Below are 23,418 nucleotides of genomic sequence, written 5' to 3'. Positions count from 1 at the left end.
AAAATAATTGCAATTTAAGAAAATTCAATTGAAAAAAATTGAAAACAGTATGGTAATTGGCATTCTGAAAAGATCTTTTAGTTATATAAGAATTGAAATGTCAGGCATTCTTTAGAAAGATTCAGTCTTAGTGCTATAACATGTGTTTCAGATATTTAATAATCTGCAGATAGATTTTCAGAAGAGAAAATTAAAACAAAATTGTTAGTAATGCAGAGCAACAGAAGATCAAACAGAATTAAGATGAAACATTTTAGAATAGAACATAAAAACTGGATTTGATTTACAAAATCAAACTTAAACCCAAAATATTTTCTTTAAGCACTTATTAATACTAAAATGACAAGTTACTTATTGTAAATAAATAATTTACAAGGTAATGTTTTTCTTACCTCAGGTCCCCAGACTTCTTCTAATGGGAGGTGCTTGTTAAGCTCGATCATTGAATTCCATGTTTGAGCTTCATTCAAACAACCGCTCTGTCAAAAGATTTTATATACACAGAAAGATTATATATATACATAAAGATTATATATATACATAAAGATTATATATATATATATATATGTTTTGCATGTCAATATATTTCTAAGTATTTAATTAGTGCCATTGGAAATTATACATCTAATTTTTAATTATTTAAATGTTTGCTGATATATAGAAAAACAATGGACTTTTGTATATTGATCTTGTACAGAGACAACTTCTTAAACTCAGTTATTAATTTTAATTGTTCCAGATGAACAATCATGTTATCTGTGAATATGACAATTGTATTTCTTCCTTTCCAACCGTTATACTTTTATTTTTATTGCTTATTTTTTACCTTATGATAAACATATGGAACAATGTTTATAGAAATGGTTAAAACAGGCCTCTTTGTTTCATTCCGGATTTCAGAGGGAAGGCTTTCACATTTTTACCATTAAGTATGATGTTTTATGGGCTTCCCAGGTAGCTCAGCTGGTCAAGAATCTGCCTACAATGCAGGAGACCCCAGTTCAATTCCTGGGTCAGGAAGTTCCCCTAGAGAAGGGATAGGGTACCCACTCCAGTTTCTTGGACTTCCTTGGTGGCTCAGACAGTAAAGAATCCACCTGCAATGCAGGAGACCTGGGTTCAATCCCTGGGTTGGGAAGATCTGCTGGAGGAGGGCATGGCAACCCACTCAAGTATTCTTGCCTGGAGAATCCGCATGGATGGAGGAACCTGGTGGGCTACAGCCCATGGGGTTGCAAAGAGTCGGACACGACTGAGCAACTAAGCACAGCATCATGATGTTTTATACAGGGTTTTTTGTATCCACATTTTAAAGAAGTACTATTTATTTACAATTTTACAAGATTTATTTTTAAAGTAGTGTTATATATGGATGATGTATTTTTAGTAAATTTTATTAAACATTTGTTTGGCCATGCTGGGTCTTTGTTGCTGCATGGTCTTTTCTCCAGTTGTGGCAAGTGGGGCTGCTCGCTAGTTGCAGTGCACAGGCGTCTCTTTGCAGTGGCTTCTCTTGTTGCAGAGCCTGGGCTCTAGGGTGCATGGGCTTCAGTAGCTGCGGCATGTGGCCTCAGTAGTTGAGACTCCTGGGCTCTAGAGTACAGGCTCAATAGTTGTGGCTCACGGGCTTAGTTGCTCTGTGGTATATGGGATTCTCCCAGGTCAGGGATCAAAAACCCATGTCTCCTGCATTGGCAGGTGGACTCCTTGCCACCATGGAAGTCAATAAATTTTTAATCAAATGACTTTTCATCAACTGTTGTAATAATTGTCTTTTTTTCTTTATTCTGTTAATATACTAGATTACTTTGACTGCCAAGTGATATCCTCAAGCCTTAATTTATGAAATAAAGAAAACTTGGCATTATTTTTTAATAAGCTGCTGTATTTGATATGCTAGTATTTTGTTCAGGTGATTTGTATCTATGATCATGAATGAGATTAGCTCATAATTCTCTTCTTTTAAGGCCCTCATCAAGTCCTCCTGGATTTGCAAATGAATTGAAAGTGCTTCCTCCCACCTCAATACTCTGGAAGAGTGTTTATAAAGCACACATAGGTTGGCTATTCTGATTTGCTGTTCTCAATTATATGGTATGCTCTTTCAATAAGAAGCTTCAAATATTTTTTCTTGGGTGGGGAGATGTTTTGTTGAATTATTAGTATTGGTTTTCTTCCTTTGCTTTGGTTCTCTTTTCCAGGAATTCCATTTATCCATAGATCGAATCTTCTTTGCCTAGCCTCAATATTTGTCACTTTCTCTCAAATCATTTTTGTTTCATTCTTCATTTCTTTTTTACTTAAATTTCTTTCCTCTTTTAATTTCATGTATTTTTAAAGACTTATCTGTTGTTAAGTTTCATGTTTTAAATGCTATTCCCGTTGTATTCAGAATTTTAGGTTTGAAATTATTTTCTTTCAGTAGCTTAAAATAGTTTTGTTCAAAGACTTCTGGCTTTTATTGTTTCTATTGAGAAATTAGCTTTAAACCTTACAGTTGCTTTTTTGAAGGTAACTTATCTTTTTTGCTCTACTTTAAAGATTTTTCCCTTTGCTTTTGATTTTAGAAATTTTCCTGTGGTGTTTCTAGACGCGGATTACTTTTTCTACGCTTTGATGTCTTTCATCAGTTTTGGAAAATGTTGCTTCTGAGCAGCACTTTTTTTTTAAGGATTCCAGTTCTTAGAGCTTAGCATTGAAGATCTCCTTTATGTTTTTTCCTATATTTGAAATCAGTTTATCTCTCTGTGTGTAATTCTGGATATTTCCCTCTGATCTCTCCTCTAGATGACTAATTCTATTTTCAGTCATCACTCCCAACAGTTGAGTTCCTAATTTCAATTATTGCAGTTTTAATTTCTTTTTTGTAGAACTGATCAGCAGCTCAGAATCAGGCATGGATAAGGCAGAAAGATAGATGTTTAAATTTGCTATAACACTGAATGAGAATAATACTGAGGAAAGTGACATATGACTTGGCAAGACAGTAGCTGGAGGACTGAACCATGGAATTCAAGTTAGATAGGAAATGAAGAGAAGAAAAATGGGAGAAGTAGAGAGGAAGAAAGCAGAAGGCTCAATATAGTGGATATCTAGAGTGTGTGAGAAAAAGTGAGAGGCTACAGGGTTGAGGGGTGAGGTCAGAGACTAAAATATTTACATTGAAATGTAATTTTAATAGAGGGAGCTACATTAGTGTGCTTTGCTTCAATAGTAGCCCTGGTTTTCAGGGGTTTTATACATGAAATGTTTAATTCTTGATCACACATAGTCCAGTGCAGATGTTCCTGGCAGTGACTCCTATGGGTGATTCTCCTCAAAGAAGTGAATTAAAAACTCAGACTTTTAAAATCTAATGGCTTCTTAAAGTTCCCTGTCTCTTTCATCCAGTTCTCATCTTTGATTGTCGCTATACTATATTGACATGTGAAGGAAGATGGGAAGCATGGAGGATCATGTGAAGTTCTTGAGCACTTCTTCCTGGACACGTATAACTTCTGCTCATATTCCAGTGTTAAGAAGCATGGCCCCACTTAGTGGCAAATGAGGCTGGGAAATGTAGTCTCTGTTTAGAAAGCTGGCTTCTTTCCAGCAATAACCCTACATGGTGGCTGGCAGAATTGTAATTGTTTTGAGGACAAGGGAGAAATAATCAAGTAACCAAGTATATGTCAGCAAGTAGGGATGGGGTAGGTAACAACTGGATGATAGAAGCATTGAATTGTGTTTTACTCAGGGGAGGAGATAATGATCTGGAAATGATACTGTGAATTAGGAAGAATGTAAATTCTTCATTCCTTAAGAATATAGGGTAAGAGAAAGAGTACCCTTGGTTTGATAGAAACATGGGGATAATTGTATTCTCTGAGGAATGTTTGTTGAAGACGGATCTAGGGTTTTTAATCTTAAGGTATGTTAGAAAGGTTTGAGGTGGTAAAGAGTAATGGAAAACTTAGCCAAGGTTTAAGAAGGATAGAATAGTATAGGGGTGAGACTGTGAGGAGGAAATAGGCCCCCAAACCGTACATATTGGACCCTGAACAAGTATGGGAGGAATGTATGATGGGATGGATTTCTTTGCTCAAATAATTATAGTAATGTGGAGGGGGTAGCCGGTAGAACTCTTGTCTCTTGGTTGCCACCTGGGCAGGTTCTATTTCTTGGCGAATGAGGGTCTCTGATAGATGAGAAAGTTAATTTGGAAGGAGACATCCTGGTTTTGTTTGACATCTCTGACAAATCTCAGGAGTCAAGGCTGTTCACGCTCCGTCGTGATGGGCAGCCCTCCAGGACAGAAAGCCCCACACAGCAGGGATGAGTGAAGTGTGCTGGTCTTAGTAGTCAGGCCTTTCTGCCGTGGCCTGCAAAGTGAACAGGCAGAATGAGAGGGATTCACTGTGGAGGCGGAGGCTCACCAGTCACTGAGGATGAAGGAAAGCCAGGAGAGGAGAGCGTGGTGACCGTGAAGCCAAGGTCAATGGGTCAAATGCTGCAAACAAATCCAGTGAGATGAAGCCTACAGTGTATCCATTTGATTTAGCATGAATATGATGATTGGCCGAAAGCCAAAGGCAGACCCATAAATAATCAAACATTAAATACTATGTGGAGAGAAAATAAAATAGTACTAATTGCATCATCCTACTATAAACATTACCTTTTCTGACCCCTTTTGCTCTATGTGACACTGATTTCTTTTCTCATAAATGAATTATAGTAGTCATAGAATTTAACACAGAGGTAGTATTTTTTTTCCCCTGCCTACAGCTGACTTGTTCTGTTTTCCTTAGATAACTTATACATTGATTTAAAATAGAAAGACTTGTCTAATTTTGCATGCTAAATTCTATTTAAATCCAAAAATGTCATACCTTCTTCATAGTATTATTAAAGCTATAGTCATCCCTGCCATGTATTTCCCACACTATGAAATTTACTTCAACATCTTCAACATAACCATTGTCATTGTATCTGAAACACAAAATAACAGTTTAGCGTAGAAGAGTTAAGAGCTCCAGATTTTAAGATAGATGGGCTTAGGGTTAAATCCTGTCTTTATCACTAAGCTTTGTGATCCTGCAGAAATTACTTAAACTCTTGAAGCCTCAATTTTCTTATCTATAAAGTACCTACTGTGTAGGCTTCCTTCAGCTCTCAAAACTAATAGTAACGAAGCAGAAATTTTTTATTTTTGAAAACAGTTGCAACCATATATTGATGAGGTGAGTGAAAGTGAAAGTTGCTCAGTCGTATCTGACTCTTTGCAAGTCTGCAGGCCAGAATACTGGAGTGGGTAGCCTTTCCCTTTGCCAGGGGATCTTCCCAACCCAGGGACTGAACCCAGGTCTCCCACATTGCAGGCAGATTCTTTACCAGCTGAGTTACAAGGGAAGCCCAAGAATATTGGAGTGAGTATTTTATCCCTTCTCCAGTGGATATTCCCGACCCAGGAATCGAATCGGGGTCTCCTGCATTGCAGGTGGATTCTTTATCTACTAAGCTATCAGGGAAGCCCAAGAACAATCAAAAATCATAAAATCATATTTCCTGTTCCTCCACCCCCACCATTCCTTTGATATTCAATTTTAATCACGAATATTATCTTTTTTAATGTGTACCTTCATACAATTAAAAATGCTTACATTTCTACCAAAAAAAAATATATATGTGATTTAAATAAAAAAGATCTTAACTCTTGAGCAGGCATCGGTTGACACTCATGATAAGCAAGAAGCTACAGTGTCATCTAGTGGCAATAACAATGAATTGCATAACCCGTGCTTTCTGGGTTTATAATAATCTTTAATGTTCTATTCATTTCATTGAGAATACCAGGCAAAAATACTTGCCCGTGTAAGCACGGCTTATTTTCATTACAGTTTGTTAATGTAAGATATAACACTAATCAAACCCCAGAGACTAATGAATGTTACTACATTTTGTAACTCTTCCCTACAATTTGTAACTTCTCCACTACGGCAGTCCCACTTTTGGAACTGGGAAGGAGAGAGCTCTCTATTGATCCATTAGACATACGTTTACAATCCTGTGTGCTCACTCCAGATAGCTCATCATATTAATCATGTCTTTTACTTTCTGAAAAGTGGTGCTTAATATGTGGGGACTTGCTTACCTTGGAGGGACTGCCCTACCCAGGGTTAATTCCTGGTAAACCAGGAATGCCTTTCATACACAAACCAACCAACCCAGAACCCTGGACACTGAGGCTTACTGATCTCAGCTCGGATTGTCCTTCCATAGATGTCCAACTCTGGAAGCCCCACAGTCTGTAGCCCACCCAGAACCCACCTCCTTTATGAGTTGTCACACTGGCCCACTCTCCATCCACCTGCTTTAATCACCCCAAGACGAGGTACTAGACAGCTAGACTGCCCAGAGCCCACTGAAATTACTCAAAATAGCCAATTCTAACCTGCTTACCCTGTCTCTTCCATTCCTTCCTACAGAAAACACAGTAAAGACTTAGCTCTGTCTTCCCCTCACTCCCTCTCCTGACAGGTCCTGGTGCTTCCGCACGAGGTCCTACATGATGTGCTGTGCCTCCTGTTTCTTGGGATTGTTATTTATAATAAACTTCTTCCTTCATGACAGTCATTCCCATGTCTGTGTGTCTTACCATATCTGATTAAATAAATCTTGAGTAGCCCTAAAACACCCCTAATATCTGCTATTGAACATCCTGAATCACAGTAGAGCAATTATGTCCCTCTGTTCCTTCTGGGTTGCTTCTGTAGCACCAAATTCTAGTTTGGGATGGGTTGTCATGGGAATTGATAATAAAGAGGCAGCTGGGATGACATTTCCAGCTGAATCATACTTCTAAGACTTGCTTTATTCTTGTTAATATTTGATAGTGAATCTGTTATTTTATCTGTAAAATTCTGCCCAACCTTGTTCCTAAGCCATTTTCTACAAAGGTAAGGCATTTTTTATAATCTAGAGACCTAGCTGCTGCTGCTAAGTTGCTTCAGTTGTGTCCGACTCTGTGCGACCCCATAGACGGCAGCCCACCAGGCTCCCCGTCCCTGGGATTCTCCAGGCAAGAACACTGGAGTGGGTTGCCATTTCCTTCTCTAATGCATGAAAGTGAAAAGTGAAAGTGAAAGTGAAATCGCTCAGTCATGTCCAACTCCTAGCGACCCCATGGACTGCAGCCTACCATGCTCATCTGTCCATGGGATTTTCCAGGCAAGAATATTGGAGTGGGTTGCCATTGAACTACATGCTAATTTCCTAGTGACCACCCCTATCTCGAGGCGCCCAAATTTGCTTCTGGTAAATACCTAATTGAATACTGGGTTATTAACTATGTATTGCTATAATCCAGTTGAACTGGACACTGAGGCTTATTGATCTGACTGTCCCTCTGTAGTTGTTTAGTCACTAAGTTGTGTCCAACTCTTTTGCTGCCCCATGGACTGTAGCCTGCTAGGCTCCTCTGTCTAGGGGATTTCCCAGTCAAGAATACTGGAGTGGGTTGCCATTGCCTTCTCCAGGGGATCTTCCCCACCCAGGGATTGAACTCAGGTCTCCTGAATTGGCAGACGGATTCCTTACCACTGAGCCACGTGGGAAGCCCATCCCACTGTACTTAACCTCAACTATTTGGTTAATTATCTTAGGAGAGTTGGAGTCAACAAGCTTTATCAAGTGATTCCTTGTCGCAGAGATACAAAAGGTTACCCCTAGAGAAAAGTACTGCTGCAATAGTCCAAAGTAGTGCTGCTCTAAAAGGCCACTTTCTGACCCCAACCTTTTCCATCTTTCACATCCTCGCACCTGCCCCTTGACCTCTTAGGCAAACTCCATTCCCCTTATTCCCCTCTGCTTCTCTGCTGCATAGAAGTTCCTTTCCAGCTGCTCTTCCTCTCCCACTCAGCCCAATCTCATGGTTGATCATCTGACCCGCTGTCTCCCACCAGCACCCTGGATACACTCAGTTATTCTTCCCCTCGCATCCAAGGTCTAACCTAAACCGTGGGTGTTACCTATGCCTTCTTCAGCTGTGTTTGTGATACTTGGGAAGTTCAGCGTGTGTGAGGATTGGACCCGCTCATGGTATCTTACCTCAATTGTGCCTTTGCTGTTGTCCAGTGATCTTTTTACAGGCCCTTAGCCAGCTCCTTTTCATTTTACCCTCAGTGACCTTTGACATTCTCCTGAAGTCCCCTCCTCAACCCCTCCCTTCTCTCAGTTTACAGATGACCCTCCTTTCTACTTGGTGTAAGTAAACTGGGGCTATCAGACATGACCTCGCTCAACTTCTACATTCCTATCTCCAAACTAGTCATCTTTACTTCTTCCCTCCGAATCTCAGGGGCTTCCCAGATGGCATAACGGTGAAGACTGTGCCTGCCAATGCAGGAGACGCAAGACTCAGTTTCAATCCCTAGGTTGGAAAGATTCGCTGGAGGAGGAAATGGCAACTTACTCCAGCATTCTTGCCTGGAAAATTCCATGGACAGAGGAAGCTGGTGGGCTACAGTCCATAGGGTCGCAAAGAGCTGGACGTGACTGAGCAACTGAGCACACATGCAGCCCCGGTCTCAGAGAATGGATTATCCTTTGAACCTTGCCACCCGGGCCTGTGATCCTACTTCCCCAGCTGTCTTCATGGACCTTGCTCCTGTAGCTTAGGCGCTTATTTTATTTTAATTAGGTATTTCAAATATACGGAGATTAATGTGAAAATTATTATTTATCATTTCCATCCAGGTTGTGTACTTTACTTGTATATAAATGTGTCCATAAATCATGTATATTATTGATTTATGGGTTTGAAAATGTACATACATGATATTATACTGTAATTATCTTTTGGTGACTTTTTTTTCCACTCAATACTAGGTTTTGAGATAAACCCACAGAAATTTCCAGTCTCTTGATCTGTTTTCCTCATCAGTGGGTCCCTCCTGATCTCTCTTCCTTCCCTACCCAACCTGGAATTCATGGCTGATCATTTGATTCCCTCTTACAAGTATCACAGCTCATTCATTTTAACTGCTATTTGGCATTCTGTTGTCTAACTACGTAAGGTATTCATCCAAATGTTTGCCGTATTTTACCACAATTCTTAAAAATCTGTACTTAAAGACATAAAAAACAAACATTTCAACCACTTGTCTTTTTTACTTTGTTTATGATGTCATTTAGTGCAGATTTTAAAAAATTGCCATTGCATCAAAAAGAATAAAGTACCTAGGAACAAACCCACCTAAGGAGGCAAAAGACCTCTGAAAACTATAAGATACTAGTGAAAGAAATCAAAGATGACACAAACAGATGGAGAGCAATATCATGTTCAATATTGGAATAATCAATGTTGTCAAAATGACTGTACTACCCAAGGCAACCTACAGATTCAATATAATACCTATCAAGTTACTGATAGCATTTTTTGCAGAATCAGAACAAAAATTTTTACAATTTGTATGAAAATCCAAAAGCCCCTGAATAGCCAAAGCAATAGCCAAAGAACACAGCTGGAGGAATCAAACTCCCTGACTTCAGACTATACTACAAAGCTACGGTAATCAAGACAGTATAGAAATCCCAGAAATAAACCAATTCACCATATGGTTAATTAATCTATGACAAAGGCAAGAGTATACAAGAGAGAAGAGACCATCTCTTCAATAAGTAGTACTGAGAAAACTACACAGCTACATGTAAAATAATGAAATCAGAACATTCTCTAACACCCTACACAAAAATAAACTCAGGATATATTATAGATCTAAACATAAGACCAGATACTATAACACTGTTAAAGGAAAACATAAGGAGAATATTCTCTGACATAAATCACAGCAAAGATCTCTTTTTTTGGTCCACTTCCTAGAGTAATGGAAATAAAAATAAACAAATGGGGCCTAATGAAACTTAAAAGCTTTTGCACAGCAAAAGAAACCACAGACAAAATGAAAAGATAATCCACAGAAAGGAAGAAAACTAAATTTGCAAATGAAGTGACCAAAGAGGGATTAATCTCCAAAATATACACAGTCCATGTAGCTCAATATTAAAAAAAAAAAAAATTAAAAAATGGGTGGAAGATCTAAAGACATTTCTCCAAAGAAGACAGACATGCAAACGAACAAGAGGCACATGAAAAGATGCTCAACATGGCTAATTATTAGAGAAATACAAATAAAAACTACAATGAGGTATTCCCTCACACAGTTCGGAATGGCAATCCTCAAAATATCTACAAACAATAAATGCTGGAGAGAGTGTGGAGAGAAGGGAACCTTCCTACGCTGTTGGTGGGAATGTAAATTGGTACAGTCACTATGGAGAACAGTATGGAGAGTCCCTAAAAAACTAAAAATAGAGCTACCATATGACCCTGCAATCCCACTCCTGAGCATATATCTGGAGAAAATCATGTTCTGAAAGGACACCTGCAACCCAGTATTCATTGCAGCACTGTTTACAATAGCCAGGACATGGAAGCAACCTAAATGTCCTTCGATAGAGTGATAAAAAAAGATGTGGTGCATATATGCAGTGGGATATTACTCAGCCATTAAAAAAGAATGAAATAATGCCATTTGCAGCAACATGGATGGACCTAGAGATTGTCATAGTGAGTGAAGTAAGTCAGACAGAGAAGGAGAAATACTGTATGACATCCTTATATAGAAATCTAAAAAGAAATGATACAAATGAACTTACACAACAAAGAGACTCGCAGACTTAGAGAATGAACTTATGGTTGCTGGGTAAAAAGATAGGGGAAAGGGATAGGTAGGGAGTTTGGGATGGACATGTACACACTGCTATATTTTAAAATGGATAACCAACAAGGACCTACTGTATAGCACAGGGAACTCTGCTCAATGTTACGTGACAGCCTGGATGGGAGGGGAATTTGGGGGAGAATGGATACATGTATGTGTATGGCTGAGTCCCTTTGCTGTTCACCTGAAACTATCACAACATTGTTTGTTAATTGGCTATACCCCAACGCAAAGTAAAAAGTAAAAAAAAAACAAGTCATGGAGAAAATAATCAACTAAGAAATTAAGGAAGAGCTACCAGTGAGGTAACAGGAAAAGCAGGAAAATATGATATCCTGGAATCCCAATAAGGAAGATATTTTAAGTAGGAGGAAATGATCAACCATGTCAGTTCTTGTTAATGAGATAGAGTAAGATGAGACCTGAGAACTGACCATTGAGTTAGCAATACGGAGGCCGCTGGCCACACTGGCTGGCAACGTCAGTGGAGGGGTGGGGGGTAAAAGCCTGACTGAGAAAGATCTGGGAGAGGATAGGAGAAGAGCTGATGACAACGAGTATAGTAGCTAGAGGAGTAGTGGAGACAAAGGGAGGGTTTTTGGTTTTGTTTTGGTTTCAGTGAAGGGAAGAACTGCATATTTGTGTGATGATCTAGTAGGGTAAAGTTGATTATGCAAGAGAAAAGGGAAAATTTCAGAAACAGTGATCTTAATTAGGAAAGGGGGCAGGGATCCAGTTCACAAATGGAGGCCTTAGATACCCATATACTTTATCTATGGTGATAGGAAGACAGCCAGAGTTAATGGGTACAGATGCTTGAAGACGGATAGATAATAGCCGTAGAAGCTTGTGGAAGATCTCTTCTGACTGATACCAGCTTCGACTTATTCACCTTCCTTATTCTTTCCCTCATCACTTTCATCTACCAGTTATCAAGCCCTGCCTGTTATTATCACTGATTTTCTTATAAGTGATCCCTCTGTGTCTTTGTTGCTGTCTCAATCATTTTTTTTTCTCCCTGTACTACTAATACAGTTTACTACCTGGTCTCCTTCCTTAGACTTGGTTCCCTGAAATCTACACATCTCTCAGAGACAGCAAATATTTAATCATGCCACCCTACAATAAGAATGGCTAGAAACCATAAAAGGGAATGCATCTGAGTCAGTTCTAATGAGATGGATGAACCTAGAGCTTATTATAGTGAACTAAGTCAGAAAGAGAAAAACAAGTATCATTTATTAACACATGTATATGGAATCTAGAAAGATGGTGCTGATAAACCTATTTACAGGGCAACAATGGAGATGCAGACATAGAGAACAGATGTTTATGGACATGGGCAACAGGGAGGAAGGAGAGGGTGGGACGAATGGAGAGAGTAACATGGAAGCATATATGCTACCACGTGTAAAACAGATAACCAAGGAGAATTTGCTGTATGACTTAGGGAACTCAAACTGGGGCTCTGTAACAACCTAGAGGTATGGGAAGGGGAGGTTAAGGAGGGAAGTTAAAGAGGGAGGGGACGCACATGTATACCTATGGCTGATTCACGTTGATGTATGGCAAAGATAAATACAATATTGTGAAGCAATTTTCCTTCGGTTAAATAAGTTTTGGGGGAAAAAAAAAAAAGAATGGCTAGAAAGCCTTCCATGGTCTGGACTCTCCCTAGCTAGTTTCTCGGCCTTTTCTCCTGACACATCATGACTCATTTTGTGCTCCAATAACATTATACCACTTGAACTATGAAATTTCTTCCTCTATCACTTCTGCTTGCAAGGCTTATTCAGTGGAATTCCCTGTTACCTTCCCCACTTCTTTCCTCCCCTGCCTTCAGCTAAATATTATCCTTTAAGCCTCAGTGACTCAGCTCTAATGCTCTGGGAACACTTCGCAGAGCCCCTCTCCCTTCCGTAGCTCAATTGGATTCCTTTCTTTTCAGTACCAACAACCCATCTACTCCTTTCTATTGTCCCATTTAGCATATTAGTTCACATCTAATTTATCAGATTCTTGAGAGCAGAAATCCTGTCTTACTCATCTTTGAATTCCCAGTGCCTAGCACAGTAATTGCTGTAAATTAGGTGTTTAATCACCGATTAAACATGAACTTTGGACATGAACTTTGTCAAACTCTGGGAGATGGTGAGGGACAGAGAAGCCTGGCATGCTTCCATGGGGCATGCTTCCATGGCATATGTCCATGGGGTCACAAAGAATTGGACATGACTAAGTCACTGAACAACAACAGGTGTTTAATAATGATGACGTGAGATGATTTGAGACTGGTTCCAAACAGGAAAAGCAGTACATCAAGGCTGTATATTGTCACCCTGCTTATTCAACTTAGATGCAGAGTACATCATGAGAAACGCTGGGCTGGATGAAGCACAAGCTGGAATCAAGATTGCTGGGAGAAATATCAATAACTTCAGATATACAGTTGACACCACCCTTATGGCAGAAAGTAAAGAGGAATTAAAGAGCCTCTTGATGAAAGTGAAAGAGGAGACTGAAAAGTTGGCTTAAAGCTCAACATTCAGAAAACTAAGATCATGGCATCTGGTCCCATCTTCATGGCAAATAGATGGGGAAACAGTGTAAACAGTAGCTGGCTTTATTTTGGGGGGCTCCAAAATCACTGCAGATGGTGACTGCAGCCATAAAATTAAAAGACACTTACTCCTTGGAAGGAAAGTTATGATCAAACTAGACAGCATATTAAAAAGCAGAGACATTACTTTGCCCACAAAGGTCTGTCTAGTCAAGGCTATGGTTTTTCCAGTGGTCATGTATGGATGTGAGAGTTGGACTATAAAGAAAGCTGAGCTCTGAAGAACTGATGCTTTTGAAATGTGGTGTTGGAGAAGACTCTTGAGAGTCCCTTGGAGGGACCGGTTGCGAGGAAATCCAACCAGTCAATCCTAAAGGAGATGAGTCCTGAAGTTTTCTTTGGAAGGACTGATGTTGAAGCTGAAACACCAATACGTTGGCCACCTGATGCAAAGAGCTGACTCGTTGGAAATGACCCTGATGCTGGGAAAAGATTGAAGCCAGGAGGAGAAGGGGACGACAGAGGATAAGATGGTTGGATGGCATCACCAACTCAATGGACATAAGTCTGGGTAAACTCCAGGAGTTGGTGATGGACAGGGAGGCCTGGTGTGCTGCAGTCCATGGTGTCGCAAAGAGACAGACACAACTGAGCAACTGAATTGAACTGAGCTGAAGAGTGCATGTCTCTGGGAGAGAACATTAAGGGGGAGGTAGTTCCTAATGGGGAGGGGTGCTGTAGGTTGAGGAGAGGTTTAGAGAGGATAAAGCAAGGGTTAGCTTCTGTCTGCATCCCTGAGAAGAGTTTCAACCCTCTTACCCACCTATGCCTCAGCTTCTAAATTGTAACCTCCCTCATGCATGGACCACAGATCATCCAATTTTGTATAACTAGCACTGAAAACCCAGTGATGCATATGTTGGGTGCTCAAAATATTTATTATTAAATACATGATTAATTAGGCTTCTTTTCATAATTTTGAAACTTTCAAAAGTGAGTTAAAATTTTTAGTGAGAATATACTTACAGTTGAACCAAAGGGTGAAACTTTTCTCTGAAATCAACTTTCAATGGGCAGCCATATTTGTCCCAATTATATTTTACTCTCTAGAAGAGGAAAAAATGCTTTAGTTATTTTCTATATTTGGCTGATTGACAGAATTATGGTTTTCTTACCAATGGTTTAGATGGTCGATCCCTCAGATATGACCTGTAAAAAAATTTTTTTTTGTTACTTAGAATCTTTCCTCTTCTCAAGCTTAAAAAAATTTAAACCATTACTTTGCTTAGGTAAAGAGGTATCACAAAAAAGTCAAATAGATGACCATAATTACAAAATACTCCTAAAATACGTGGAGGTTAAAAGACACATTTCTAAATAACACATGGATCAAAGATGAACCCTCAAGAGAAGTTTAAAAAATACACTTAACTAAATGAAAATGAAAACACAACTTATCAAAACTTGTGAGTGAGCGAGTGAAGTCGCTCAGTCCTGGACTGTAGCCCACAGGGCTCCTCCTGGATTGTAGCCCACCAGGCTCCTCCATCCATGGGATTCTCCAAGCAGGAACACTGGAGTGGGTTGCCATTTCCTTCTCCAGGGCATCTTCCCGACCCAGGGATCGAACCCAGGTCTCCCGCATTGCGGGCAGATGCTTTAACCTCTAAGCCACCAGGGAAGTCAGCAAAATCAGTGCCTAGAGGTAAATTTATAGCAATAAATGCATATATCAGAAAAGACTGGTGCTAATAGGAATAAATACAAACTAATCATAAATTGAGTGAGTGAAGTTGCTCAGTCGTGTCGTTAAAGCGTCTGCCTGCAATGCGGGAGACCTGGGTTCGATCCCTAGGTCGGGAAGATCCCCTGGAGAAGGAAATGGCAACCCACTCCAGTATTCCTGCCTGGAGAATCCCACGGATGGAGGAGCCTGGTGGGCTACAGTCCACGGGGTCGCAAAGAGTTGGACACGAGTGAGCGACTTCACTCACTCACTCACTCAATCATAAATTATTGATAGTACATTAATATACAAGTCAATGCTTACATTAGAAAATATTGCTTACTGTTCAATGATGTAAAAAAAATCATGCTGAAGACATTCTTTTTTAGTAAATCTACAAGAAATAAAATACAATGAAGTTGTAATATCATCATTCCTTATTTATTAGCACAAAGATTTAATTGTTTAACTCAGTGATTTTTAAACTCGAAGGTATCACAGAATCATCACTTATTGAATTAGAATCTCTGGGATTGGTGTGTGGGCCTAGCATTTCTATTTTCACAAACATTTCTGAAGGTGCCAGAATTAGAAATATACTGATTTACCTCTTATATTTGATACATGTGAAAAATTTGTGGAAAATCTATCAAAGTAAAGACAAATTTCTTTGGACTGTTTTATTTTTCATAATTTTTAAAAACACAGTTCTAACTGCTACTAGAGCCTCAGCTGTGCAGGTAAGGACCCATTTTAATGATCCACATAATTTCTAGTTAGGGTTTATGCAGACATAAGGCTATCATGGTCTATGAAGTGATTAAGAGTTTTTGGTAAGTTATATTCATTTGATCATTTTTGCTGACTGCTTCCAGTGTAACTCAGAAGGAACCCTGGACACCATTGTGTTTATTTTATATAGAAAATTAAAACCTGGGACCACCTCCAACCCTGAACTCAAATTTGATCCCAAGAGATGCCCTCTTTCATTAACACCTCTCCTGCCAGAAGGATCATGGGGCTCATAGCTCTCCTTTGTGGACTGTGAAAACTTAGGCCCACCACAACCTGAATTCAAGAAATTAAGGTCATTTTTAGAGGTTCAGAACAGCGGGTCATTGACTAAGAGATTTGGAAAAGGACCTGAAATGTGTGTTTTCTGACATGTTCTCCAGGTGATTCTGATGAGCAATCTAGTCTGACAAAAGCTCACTAAACCCTCCCAGAAACAGATGGATTCAAGTCGCTTTGCATCTCACTGAAGAAGGAAGTCTACATGTAGTGATACTGCATGCAGGGGTACTGGGAATTGATTTTCGTAACCTGTTGCTCAGAGTGGGCTTCCCTGGTAGCTCAGATAGCAAAGCGTCTGCCTGCAATGCGGGAGACCTGGGTTTTGATCCCTGGGTCAGGAAAATCTCCTGGAGAAGGAAATGGCAACCCACTCCAGCACCCTTGCCTGGAAAATCCAATGGACAGAGGAGCCTGGTAGGCTATAGTCCATGGGGTCGCAGAGTTGGACACGACTGAGTGACTTTATATATATATATATATATATATATATATATATATATATTGCCTAGAGCAGTTATTCTCAAATTTTAATGCCCCTACTAATCTGGAAATTTAGTTACAATAGAGATTCTGGTTCAGCAGGTATGAAGTGAAACCTGAGGTTCTGCATTTCTAGTAAGTTCCCAGGTGATTCCAGGGCTGCTCCATAGATTATACTCTGAGGAGAAGGATGTAGACCATCCCAGAAACAAGATGCTTTAGGCTTTATAATCAGTTAGCTTTTGTGTTTTCTGGAAAAGGGTTTATGGGAGATGCAATTCCTTGCTAAATGAGATGGGAATATTTAATTATCTACCTGGCAACTAATTATGACAATTCAGCACTCAAACGATTATTAGAATGACAGATGAATAGACTTGTTTTGGATGAGAACATATCACTTTATAAATAGATTTAGATAGGTGTCAACGTCACCCCACCCTCACCATAACCGCAGGAAAGGAACTGCAATGCGTTTCTGTCTCCATTTTACATTCCAAACTCAGCTGCTTAATTTTTGTGTACACTGACCTTTATTCTCGCCCATTAGAAGAAAGAACTGTGATGACACAAGTTCCAGTGCACTTCACTGTGAACCGCAGTAAACTCAATAAAAGTCACATCTTGGGATTCTCTGGAGGAAACACTGGCGGTTCCGTTAGGTTTGCTTTAAAAGACATTCTCATGGAAAAGTATTTGAATCTATTTATGAAGTGACTTGCTTTTATCCATGGAAAAAGGTGCAGAAAATAGGCTTCTCTTGTGTGGTTATAAGTAGTTCTCTGACAGAAATGGAATTATAACTGGTTTGAGTAGAATGGACAACAGAGGTTAAGTGTTTCTCCCTCTCATTTCTCTGGAAATGAATTTACACTGAAGAGCTGAGAGAGGTAATGCAAAAGATGGAAACTGGCTTATGAAAAGGGAAGACAGAGAAAAATGCTGATAACAGAGAAAGAGTTTAAATCTTTTTCTCTTTTAGTCTGATTCAAATGTAATATTTGACTTGGCAAAAAGTTAAAACAAATCTGGTTTGAACAAATTGTCAATTTATTATGGATTTCATATGGACATGTCAGTCATTAGGCTAATATTATAACTAGTAATTACCTTTAATTTAACATTTGTTTTAAAACATAAAGAGTAAGACAAGTCAAGTGCAAATATACTTGCCCTTTAACAGCAATGAATTTACTAGCATCACAGCCAACAGATATTTGGAACACCTAAAGTAAAGTAATTTAGGGGATGAGTTTAGTGGTTCTAAATCACATAGTCTAAAATATTACTACAACTGAAAACAATTGCATTTTAAATCTGAAATAACCCTTTAAATGTAGAGTTTGGTTATTCTGCTCTGTGCTGTTTCCTCCTTTGATAGCTTTTTTTTCTTTCTTTGCTTTCTTTCACCCTTGGGGCTCACAAGCTCAAAGGTCAGGTCTCTGCTTTCTTACTTCTATATCAGAGAACCAATTTGATGTCATTTTTCACTAGCACCTCTACAATCATGACTATTAACTCTGTGGTTCTAGCTTGCACCTGACTCACCTGGAAGGTTTCTGCAATACATTTAACTATGAATTTGACTTCTTTTTAGAACTGGAGTCCTCAACTTCCTCAACTGGGATAAGCAACTTCGATTTCTACTTGACTCCAGGACACCTTACTCATTGCTGTATACCCTGCCCATCTTCCCATCCTCCACCGCAGGCTTTCTAAGTGGGATCTAGACACTTGCCATCTGTTATAAACACGCCTTATATGTTGCATATTTTCACAAGGCAAATCTAAAAGAAAAAACCTTTAGGAATCAGGAGGGTAGGGTTAGAGAATGATGTCCAGTCAAGCTTGGTGGATTTAGAGAGTTGCACCTGCTAAACCAAGCCCTTCTGGTTTCATTAGAAAGGCATACTTCACAGCAGGAGTTTACGGATTTTATTCCTTGAACCACCTGATCTCACCCATAGGACCTGATTTGTTCTCTCAACAACTCTACCCACAGTCCTTGCTGTCTATCATCACTAAATCTTTTCCCATCAAATGTATTTAGACACATGGGTCTGCCCTTTATCTTTACTGAGTTACCCATATAAGGTGCATGGTTGGCTGAGGTCCTCAAGTTTTTCAGTTACAACACACTGTCACTTGATGATCTTATTTGTAACATCTCTTCATTTCTGGGTCTTAGTTAACTAAAGTCATCCCTAACGTCAGAATTAACAATCATGGCTAAGATTAAAAATATGAGTTGACCTGGAGGTGGCTCTTCAACAAGAGCATGGGTGCTGAATGTGGAAAGCATGAATAAGCCTGTTGTGTAGGGTATCCACTGCTGGAGGACTGACACATCTTCCCTGGGACTGGTCATCTAATAGAGAAATTCTGACGTATAGCCCAAATGAGAATGATGAGTGTATTGGGTTTCTTTATTAACAAATATTTCTTTATCATTCTCTTAAGTACAGGGCAGAACTCCTCCTCCCTTAGCTCAGATCAGACACAGCATATTCCCCTCTAACTGGACAGAACAACTGAACTGAGACAGAAATTCTAAAGGCTTTCAACATAGAAATGTTGGAGGACAACGTATTAGTGTAGTCATCTCTCCCTGGGAAATTTCACTTTGAAAGGAATTATTATGTCCTTCTGGGGCCTGGCTTACTAGGGTGGCCTCACTGCATTCTGGTTCTTGGTGTATGGTTAAAAAACTGAGATGAAGCCTTGTTGGGGCTGCCAGTTCTATTTGCTGCTCTGCTGCAGGCTAGGAAGACTCAGTGACAAAGATGGCAGGCTCATGTTCAAATGGCTCACCCCATGAGCCATTTAGTCCAGCAGGCCTAACTTCATCCAACTAGAGAAGAACTCTGTGGGCCCTCTGTCTACAATACTTATCTGGGAGGCTGATGACTTGCTTACCAGTGGGGATGGGAGCACAAAAAGGGGTCCCTGTGGTTTAGAGCATACCTTGCAGTTGTGTACTAGTTTTTATTTTCTTGGCTAGCTGGTTAATTCAATTAACTGAATTCTTCATGTGGGTATGCCCCATTGTGCTCTGCCTGGTATATGTTTTCTTGCCACATTTTCCTATTGCCTAAAGGACTCTGGCATATTCCATCATCTACTATATGGCCTATTCTCCATTCTATTTCAGTGGGTAGGTCAATACAAACTATCTGAAATGGGCACAGATGGTGGTTAGATTTGAATGGTCCGTGTCTTGGGGTGTGCCAAGGAAGAAACCAGTAATATTAGGTAATTACTCTGTGACAAGTATTATTCTGGGCATCTTAAGTAAATTATCTCATTTAACACTCTCAAAGTAGATAAATACTGTGAGATGGATATTACATTTCCCCTTTTATGAACAAGGCAGCCAAGACTCAGAGTTCTTAGGAGCTTCTTGAAGTCAATAGGTGGCAGAGCTTGCATTTGAACTCTGGTTAGACAGTAAAGTGTCTGCCTACAATGTGGGGGACCTGGGTTTGATCCCTGGGTCAGGAAGATCCTCTGGAGAAGGAAATGGCAACCCACTCCAGTACTCTTGCCTGGAAAATCCCATGGATGGAGGAGCCTGGTAGGCTACAGTTCATGGGGTCGCAAAGAGTTGGACACGACTGAGCGACTAAACTTTCACTTTCACTTACATTAACATTGGGCTTCCCTGGTGGCTCAGGCAGTAAAGAATCCACCTGCAATGCAGGAGACCCAGTTTCCATCCTTGGGTCGGGAGGATCCCCTGGAGAAAGGAATGGCTACCTACTCCAGTATTCTTGCCTGGAGAATTCCATGGACAGAGGAGCCTGGTGGGCTACAGTCCATGGGGTTGCAAAGAGTCAGACATGACTTAGTGACTAACACTTTCACTCTAGATTAATATGTTTTATAATGCCTGGGCTGGGCAGGAGAGGGGGCATATCTCTAAATTAAGGAAAGGGATGGAGGAAATCATGGTGCTTCAGGGAGGCAACTTATATGGAATAAAGTGGAGCTAAAGATAGAGAAGGCAGACGGAGGCTGGGGCAGGAACTTGCTAGGTGGCAGGTTTTTGCTTCTTCAGCAGATTAAGCTGGGTAGGCAGCATGGTGGGTAAACGGGAAATGGTCAGTATGCATTTCTTGGGGAAGCAATGTGTTTCAGCTGTGCTCAAGGGTGGATCCCATCTGCCTTAATTCAAGGCTCCCTCTAAATTCATGGAGTCTTGCCCTGATAGGAACAGGCTCTTGGTGCCGAGGTCCTGAAGAGCAGGGCCTATGTCTCACTCAACTTTGAATTCTTCATGTGGGTATGCCCCATTGTGCTCTGCCTGGTATGTAGTGGGTGCTCAATATATGTTTATTGATTATTAGTTGGAATGAGAAAGAATAAAGAGAGGAGTCATCCCTCAGTGGGGAACAAACACTCAAAGGAGATGGTAGTGGATGGTTATCTGAACACCCCACTGCTACATAACATTGCTGTGCTTTTGTGTATGCCTCTTCCTTGAATCGGAAAAGGCAATGGCACTCCACTCCAGTACTCTTGCCTGGAAAATCCCATGGACGGAAGAGCCTGGAAGGCTGAAGTCCATGGGGTCACTGAGGGTCGGACACGACTGATTGACTTCACTTTCACTTTTCACTTTCATGCATTGGAGAAGGAAATAGCAACCCACTCCAGTGTTCTTGCCAGAGAATCCCAGGGACGGGGGAGCCTGGTGGGCTGCCGTCTATGGGGTCGCACAGAGTTGGACACGACTGAAGCGACTTAGCAGCAGCAGCAGCAGCAGCAGCAGCAGCAGCAGCTTCCTTGAATTCCCTTTGCATCTTCCTGCTCAACTTCTACTTACCCTTCAACAGTCATTTCATGTATCTTCTTTCCACTTTTCCCCTCCCAAATGAAATTCCTCACTCTTTCCTCTGGGCTATTTGATAACTGTGTATTTCACCTTCTCTTATACTAGTTTATGTTTTCCCCTTCAGAAAGGACTCTTTCCATCTTGGTAATTCCCATTACTTAGCACACAGGCTGAAACACAGAAACATGGTAGGCATGCAATAAAACTTTTTAAACAAAGAAATGGTCCATTTTTTAAGATAAATAAATGCAGCGTTGATACGGACATGACTAGCAGTCTTCTCTGACAAACCATATCCAAATTTGGCTGTTCTCATTAATTTCAGTTTTCCTCTACACAGTTTTATTTATATAAATATATAAATGCATTTTAAGATTAATTTTACATCTTTACACATATTTATATTCTGAGGTAAATTCATGGAAGGCAGTAAGTAATCTAATCTTCTCTTTCCAAAGTAAAATAATGCTGTCTCTACAGTGAAATATTACAGAATGTTGCTACGTGTTAGGGGGAATGGTATTGAATGGAGTTAATGTGTATTATTTAGTTTACCACCTGTGTCTTATTGAAGAAAATTTTTTGATCTTCTACTCTGTTACTTGCCTTTTGGGATATTGGACATGTTTTTGCAAGTTCACTGGGTCTCACGTGGACAAGCAGAAGACCTGTGTTCTCATATCTAGGAGAAACAACACACACAAATGACTGTAGAATCATAAGGGAGGGAGCCACGAGTCTGCTTTGTGTAGAACAGATGAAAGTCCCGTTTTCAAGATGTGCTTGAACCCCACACTGAGGAATCCTAGAGGCCTAGTGCTGGTGGTGACCGCCTGCTGCTTCTGCTAAGGTGCACTGTGGTCCTATCCTAAAGTCATTCCCATTTCATCGTGTCCCATATTTTGGCCAGCATAGGTCAGCACAATGGGAAGTAAAAATGAACTTCTATCAGCATTTCAGCCCTTCTGTTTCATTAACACCCTTAGTCTCCTGAGGATGGGACTTTGCTGCTAACATTGTTGCCTGCTTCCTGATGGTATTTCACAGCCTGCTTCCTGATGGTATTTCACAGCTATAGCTTCCCTGGTGGCTCAGTGGTAAAGAATCTGCCTGCCAATGCAAGAGACTCAGGAGACGTGGGTTCGATCCCTGGGTATGAAGATCTATCTCCAGTATTGTTGCCTGGGAAATCCCATAGACAGAGGAGCCTCGTGGGCTACAGTCCATGGGGTTGTAAGAATCAGACACGACTGAGTGACTAAACAACAATAACAACAAGCCATTGCATAGATTCCTTCTCTAGCCTCTACAGATTTCCTCCCATTGATAACGCCTTTGGAACAATAGATACTAAGTTATGAAATTAGTTTTCTGAACCTCATTATGCTGCACAATATGATCTGACTGGAAGCAAAAGGGAGATCAGACATCATGCCTTTGTAGATTAGGAAATGCACATGGGTCATTTCTGCTCAGGCAAAATAGGAGGTCTCAAAAGTTACAAAAGAACAGTTCTGAAAGTATTATTCATTTCCTGCCCCTGCTAAGGTTTTTTACTTATTGAAAAAACTGGGATAAAACAAACACAAACTAACCACAAACAAATGTTCTCTTCCTTTCAGTATTCATTGTATTTTCCTATTTCTCATATATATATAATATGCTAAATAAGTAAGGATACAAATAGCACATTTTTGTATGTTTTAAATCACTATACAATATACCATCTGAAGCTGAAGCTCCAATACTTTGGCCACCTGATGCAAAGAAATGACTAACTAGAAAAGACCCTGATGCTGGGAAAGACCAAAGGCAGGAAAAGAAGGGGGCTACAGAGGGTGAGATGGTTGGATGGCATCATCGAATCGATGAACTCATCACCGAATGAGTTTGAGCAGATTCTGGGAGTTGGTGATGGACAGGGAAGCCTGGCATGCTGCAGGCCATGCGGTTGCAAAGAGTCGGACATGACTGAGGGACT

General features: G+C 40.2%; 1 protein-coding gene across 1 annotated transcript in view; it reads right to left on the bottom strand.

The window, feature by feature from the left end:
• Window positions 1-23,418, bottom strand: part of CATSPERE (catsper channel auxiliary subunit epsilon) — a 160,021-nt gene that overhangs the window by 23,733 nt on the left and 112,870 nt on the right. The window contains exons 13-19 of the mRNA XM_086344924.1: window positions 22,044-22,119; window positions 17,777-17,829; window positions 15,393-15,443; window positions 14,499-14,532; window positions 14,350-14,429; window positions 4,872-4,971; window positions 393-479 (exon numbers count right to left, since the gene is read on the bottom strand). Of these exons, the coding sequence (XP_086201050.1) occupies window positions 393-479; window positions 4,872-4,971; window positions 14,350-14,429; window positions 14,499-14,532; window positions 15,393-15,443; window positions 17,777-17,829; window positions 22,044-22,119 (481 nt within the window). The remainder of the gene's footprint in view (window positions 1-392; window positions 480-4,871; window positions 4,972-14,349; window positions 14,430-14,498; window positions 14,533-15,392; window positions 15,444-17,776; window positions 17,830-22,043; window positions 22,120-23,418) is intronic.

The sequence above is a fragment of the Bos grunniens genome, chromosome 16, assembly GCF_055505025.1.
Source record: "Bos grunniens cultivar Pamir isolate PY7600 chromosome 16, Bosgru_T2T1.0, whole genome shotgun sequence".
NCBI classification, from domain to species: Eukaryota; Metazoa; Chordata; class Mammalia; order Artiodactyla; family Bovidae; genus Bos; species Bos grunniens.
The sequence above is the reverse complement of the archived record's forward strand: the minus strand, read 5'-3'. Positions and strand labels throughout refer to the sequence as shown.